This window comes from Camelina sativa, chromosome 13 (genome assembly GCF_000633955.1).
Source record: "Camelina sativa cultivar DH55 chromosome 13, Cs, whole genome shotgun sequence".
NCBI lineage: Eukaryota > Viridiplantae > Streptophyta > Magnoliopsida > Brassicales > Brassicaceae > Camelina > Camelina sativa.
Genome location: NC_025697.1, coordinates 11932392 through 11938142, shown reverse-complemented (window position 1 = coordinate 11938142; position 5751 = coordinate 11932392). Strand labels below are relative to the sequence as shown.

At 38.7% G+C, this 5751-nt stretch overlaps 1 protein-coding gene across 1 annotated transcript in view; it reads left to right on the top strand.

Moving 5' to 3' along the window:
• The window catches only part of LOC104738154, a 23578-nt gene that overhangs the window by 6409 nt on the left and 11418 nt on the right, over positions 1 to 5751 (top strand). The window contains exons 15-26 of the mRNA XM_019234547.1: positions 7 to 111; positions 189 to 322; positions 412 to 562; positions 764 to 856; positions 992 to 1093; positions 1421 to 1476; positions 1564 to 1666; positions 1769 to 1942; positions 2026 to 2142; positions 2297 to 2535; positions 2882 to 4437; positions 4555 to 5744. Of these exons, the coding sequence (XP_019090092.1) occupies positions 7 to 111; positions 189 to 322; positions 412 to 562; positions 764 to 856; positions 992 to 1093; positions 1421 to 1476; positions 1564 to 1666; positions 1769 to 1942; positions 2026 to 2142; positions 2297 to 2535; positions 2882 to 4437; positions 4555 to 5744 (4020 nt within the window). The remainder of the gene's footprint in view (positions 1 to 6; positions 112 to 188; positions 323 to 411; positions 563 to 763; positions 857 to 991; positions 1094 to 1420; positions 1477 to 1563; positions 1667 to 1768; positions 1943 to 2025; positions 2143 to 2296; positions 2536 to 2881; positions 4438 to 4554; positions 5745 to 5751) is intronic.

The following is a 5751-nucleotide window of genomic DNA, read 5'->3' as shown; positions in this document are numbered from 1 at the left end:
TCAAATAAGTCGCGTGGATGGTTGAACTGGTTGTCACGGGGAATGCTTGGTGCCGGAGGCACAGAGGATTCTAGTCAGTTTTCTGGTGTTGTTTCTGATGAAGTTGTCAAGGTAGTTTAAGTACCATTTAATGGCAGTGCAAGGTCAAAATTCGTCAAAACATTCTAATAACTGTTCATTAACTGCAGGATATACACAAGGCAACAAAGTTTCACCCTCTTTCTTTGTCTTCTAAAAATACAAGTGCAACTGGTAAGATCTGTACATGCTCCGTTCGACTCGACGCACGCAAAATTTCTGCTACGTTGCAACATATAAGTGGGTAAGTAAAAAAAATTTCAGTTACTTCACCATGGCCTCTGCCCTAACTAGTTTGTCTTTTCATTCCTTATTACCTTAATTATTCCACAGGAGTTCTTCTCAAGTTATTACAGAGTTGGATATCTTGGGGGCGATTGTTGAATGCAAGTCTTGGAAAGATTCTACAGCCATGATTGTATCTGTTATTTCTGGAAGGCTGGTCTATCCTCACAATGGGAAAGAAATTCTAACCATGAAAGGGGTTTGTGTCCCAATATGCTGTTACTCCTTTGCCATATTGTTAATATATCTGAAATCATGAACATTATCAGACTACTCTTGTTTAATTAGTTGATATGAACCATCTAGGTGTAGCTTATGCTCCATAGTCTCTTTTATAAAAATCAACTTGTGTGCGCCTCCATTTGTTTCAGGAAAAAAATAATTTAATTGTTTCATGCAGGTCTGTTCTCAGAGTGATACACTAGAAATGAAACCTTCATGTGGAGCACGGTTGGAGTTGTTCAAGGATCATGATGTTGCATTGTCATTAAAGGTGAACTAACTGCACCTTGTATTAGCATTTTTTGGACAAACTCAACGTTTGCTCCTCTCAGGAGTCTTGGTCTTTTGTTCGTAGCTGACTATTAGGATTGACTTTGTTATAGATTTTTGCATCTTGTTTCTGTAGGTCACCCTTCAACCACTTAAAGCTGTTTATGATGTAGACTTCTTTCTAGCTGTCAGTAATTTTTTCTCGGGTTCAAGATACTTCAAACTCCAACACGAAAGGGTGAGCTCTTATTTCAGTACACTGCTAACATTATTAGATTCTGGTAGCTCTCGAGTAGAATACCTGAATCTGAAAATGTTCAATTTTTTGCCTATACTTGTTGGTGTCTCATACTTGTCTATCAGATTCTGCTATCCATTGCTGGGAACTAGATTCCTCTAAAGCACTGCAATCATTGTTTATTTGCCTGTACAATGATCACATATTTGATTTTGTGGCATTTTCATAGAAATGGTTTCAAGAGATATTTCCTGAAAGAAGGTTCAAGATTTTTTTTTCTTTCACCTCACACGGGAAAACATGTACCAATTCGCTTTTGTGGCTCAGGTTTTATCATCACTCAATGGCCTTGAAAGTGAAACGCGATTGGCGGCGAAAGCTGAGTAAGTGTTTCCTCTATCATAGTGTTCTGCATAGATTTATATCCTAATTAAATGTGATACTTATGTGTGTCTTGGTTTGATTCGTAGATACCTCTTATCTAGCCGAAATAAAGTTAAGTGGGACCTGGACATAAAAGATCTTACTTTAAGTTTCCCTGGACGATTGGGTGAATCAGAAAGCTATAATCTGGTATTTTGCTTATATAAATATTTGGTTGTCTGTGTTTTCTTATTCTGTTATATTTATCTTTCGCGGTATTTATTTTATCTTCCTATGCATTCCCTTGTACAGGTTTTGGTGTTGGAATCTCTTTCTATCACATCTAGTAGCACATATTCTCTTAGCCCAAGTCCAAAATTGCAGTCTGATGTGATGGATGCTTTACAAAGTTCCATTGCAGCCTTAGATGCTTTCCAAGTCAACGATCTCTATGACCATATTGATATCAATATCACCGACATTGAGGTAAGATATGTTTATAAGTTTTTTGTTTTGGATTGAAGTTGTTTAAGCGATCATATATGTTCTTACATGTGCATCTTGTGCAGATGAAGCTCATGAAGATTCATCCTTTCCAAGAACTTCCTCTTGTGGAGAAATCATCTTTACTTATCAAGTTTGCGTCTTGTATAATTCCGGAGGAGTCAATTTTGAAGCAGTTGGAGGTATTAGAATTTAATCTCAGGTTCCGAAATAGCTGTGTCTAGTTTAGCTGAATATATGAATAACTCCCTTGTTCAATGGTACCAATGCTTGTACTTTTATATAGGCATTGACCACATATTGTAATTGATTGTTTGCTATTCCATATCTTTTCAGGTTGAAGCTACTCTGCCTATGTTCAATGTCCATTTCTCTCCGTCGATATTTAAAGGAGTCATGTCTGTGATTGAATATCTTGATATTCAGGATCATGGAGCTCGAAATGCCCCACCTCCCCCCATCTTTCGCTTCTTCACAAAAACCAACTTGGCACTTTTCAGGTTGCACGTCAATCTTGAAAATGAAGGAGAAAACAGCACAGTGCTTGTTCTTTCTATACAGCAGCTGGATCTCTGGTAGGTAATTGTTACTACGGTAAAAAGAGCTCATTTTGTGTTCTCTTTGACAGTATCAGTGGAAAGTTAACCTTCAACTATTAAACAAGCATGAATGCAGCTTTTTGTTGTTGTATATTTCTATCTACCACGTTGATGTCTGCTTGTTTTACCAAGCAGTTGATATGTTCACATGCTTCTTATAATACATATTTGGTTGTACCATCACTGCCTATAACTTATCTCCTGATGCCATTTTCAAAACCACGCCCATCTAATTATTTGTTTTTCTCTTGGTTCTTAATTGTTAAATATTGTAGCACGGGGGGTTCCTGACAAGTTCCCTTGTACAACCGTCATTTTTCAGGTATTCACGTACCAAATTTGAAGAGTGGTCAGTCTGTGCGAAAAAATTGGAAATGACAGCTTGCTCCTCTAAAGATGCAGCTGACAGTCATATTATATGTTCATCAGGGAATCTACTCAAATCGTATGCTTCCCATAGACATGGGATGGATGCTCATAGTAGCGATCAAACCAACATTATTGACAACGGAACAACTCCTGAGGCTGCTATCAGCTTAAATTGCAAGGTTTCTCAAAGTAAAAATTTTGTTTTTCAGAAGTATACAATCTATTGGAGGGGCGCTGAACTCCATTGCTACCCATACATATTTGGTTTGCTGACAAATTTTGTGGATAAGATAGCCTCCTATAAGATCTCGTCTGCTGATACAAATCCACCTAGCCTTGCTTCAGATACCAGTGCTCCAACAGAAGGCCCTCAGTTTGATTTTCAAAGGTTTGGGTTATCAAACTTTATTGAAAGTAGATCACGTGGCTGCATTCCTCTGGACACATATCCATTTGTAACCATTAAGAATTCGGGTTCTCTTGGTAGTCTAGAAAGTTCTCTTTGTTATTCGACTTCTGACTGGAGGAAGTTATTTATTGTAAGGAATAGAAATGATGGGGCTGAAATAGGTTTGAACTGCGAATGTAACAGCTGTACTTTTCAACCAATACATGGTTGTCCTCTGGATGAGCTTACGTCCTCCAGGGGTCTTGGTCAGACCAATCACTTTACAGTTGATGTGCATGTCTTCGACGCCAATGTGCATTTTCATGATACTTCAAGTGTTTTTGGAACTATTATACTACCGGTATCCAGATACTTGCTTACCATTTCAGATGATCATTTCGATTTGGTTGCCTCTGCTGAAGACTTGATGCTGGAGTCATCTTTGTTCACCAACTATTCTGGCGGATTTCTTTGGAAACATTCGTTAACAAATGTCTCACCCGTCTTGAACCTACGCGTCAGGAAGAGGGATTTGGAGCCTTCTATTTCTGAACTTGAAGTGAGCATAGGTATTCAACACACATGCTGCATTTTACTACCGGAATATCTGGCCATTATAATTGGTTACTTCTCTCTTCCTGATTGGACTTCAAAGTCTGGCCTGCAGTCGTTGCCACAAGCTACTGAGTTAACCAAGGTTCATTCTGAGTTGGCCATTACCTATAAAATTGAGATACTGGACTCCTGTTTGATTCTTCCTGTGGAGAATGATGACCACCAGCAACTGAAAGCTGAAATTGGGCAGTTATATATTAGCTTTATTCTAGAGTGTTCTTTGAGCAATGTGGTGCAGCACATACCACAGGAATGTGTTATTCCGCTTAATCAAGTAGAAGGGCGAGCCGACTGTTTAAACATATTTGGGCGGGGCTTATCACTATCATTGCTGCTTTCTGAAAATGGCATATCAACATTCAAGAAGGAGGCCGTGTGCAGAAGTATCACGCTAGCTGCTAGCATTATTGTTGATGCTTGGATTAGATTACCTTGTGATCTTAATCCGTTAAGTGATTTGGCATGTGTTATGTCAAGAGTTGAAGTTTGTGAAATTGTTGTGGATGGTAGGTGGTGTTACCCTTCGTGTTAACTTTTGCTCCTCAGCGCTCATCTTTTTGTATAGTGATTATTTATTTCAAGTGATGCTTATATGTGTTATCTTTTTTCTATTTTCTTTGCAGATTCAGATGCTTTGGATGGGTTCAAGGCATTTCTTGTTGTGGTTGATCAGCTTTCTTTAGTTGCTGAGGAATCAAAACTTTTCGTGTCTGATGTTCCTCAGTTCCTTCATACGAAGATGCGTCTAAAGCAAGATCTTTTAGTTGCACCCCTTGAACCTTCCACAAGCTTAATACAATTCAGATTTTTTGTCAATCTTTTGACGACAAAACTGCATCGATTAAGGATAGATCCTGGAACACTGCTATCCGAACCAGTGCTCCAAGCTGATATGAAATTTATTTGCTCTGGAGAAGTTAAAAATAATTTCCCCATGAGCTTGGATGTTCAATTTTTCGAAATTGGGCTTTATTCATTGCTGAGCTCAGTCATGTTAGCTAGATGCATCAATGCATATGGGGATCCTTCTGCACTGAAAGTTAGATTTACGGAACATGCTGAAAATGAATATAGTCTCTGTTTTTCTCTTCCATCCCTGGACATCTGGTTACACTCTTTTGATTGGATTGAAGTTACTGAACTTCTGAAATCTTATTCCCAGAAACTGGAAGACAGTAGTCAAGACCCTATTTTGTCAAAAGGTTCAGACTTGGATATTGATGAACCTATTGAAGTGGTAAGGAATATTTGTGACAATACTGATCGGGCTTTGAATGTTCTTCAAAATGAGGGTTCAGAGAACTCTAGTGATGTTATGGCATTTACCGCAAGATCAGAGATTATTGGTGTCACAATCCATTTTCCTCTTTGCACAAGCGACACAGAATTTCCAGGGTTCATGGCAACTGATATTCATGAGACATCTGAGGAAGAGCACGCAAATTATTTTAAAGGGAGATACTGTAAATATGTTACGCTTACAGCATGTAGTAGGAGCGGCGAACTCTCTATTCGTGGGAGAGACATCAAAGTCAGCAACAAGGTTGAAAAGCTCAGTGGGATTCTTGCAATATCTGGTGTTAATACTGTACGGTCTTGCTCGCTGTTTGGGGCGTCACAACTACTTGTAGAAACAAATATTCAGATGGATCAGAACAAGATCATGAACATTGATGTAGGGATACTGTCTGACAATGTGGAGATGCATGCATCTCATCAAGTATTATCTTTCTGGCATGGAATTACGTTTGATTCACCTGGGACACCATCTTCACGAAATTCGCAAGGAAACATGAGTATAAAAGTCCAGATAAGAGATG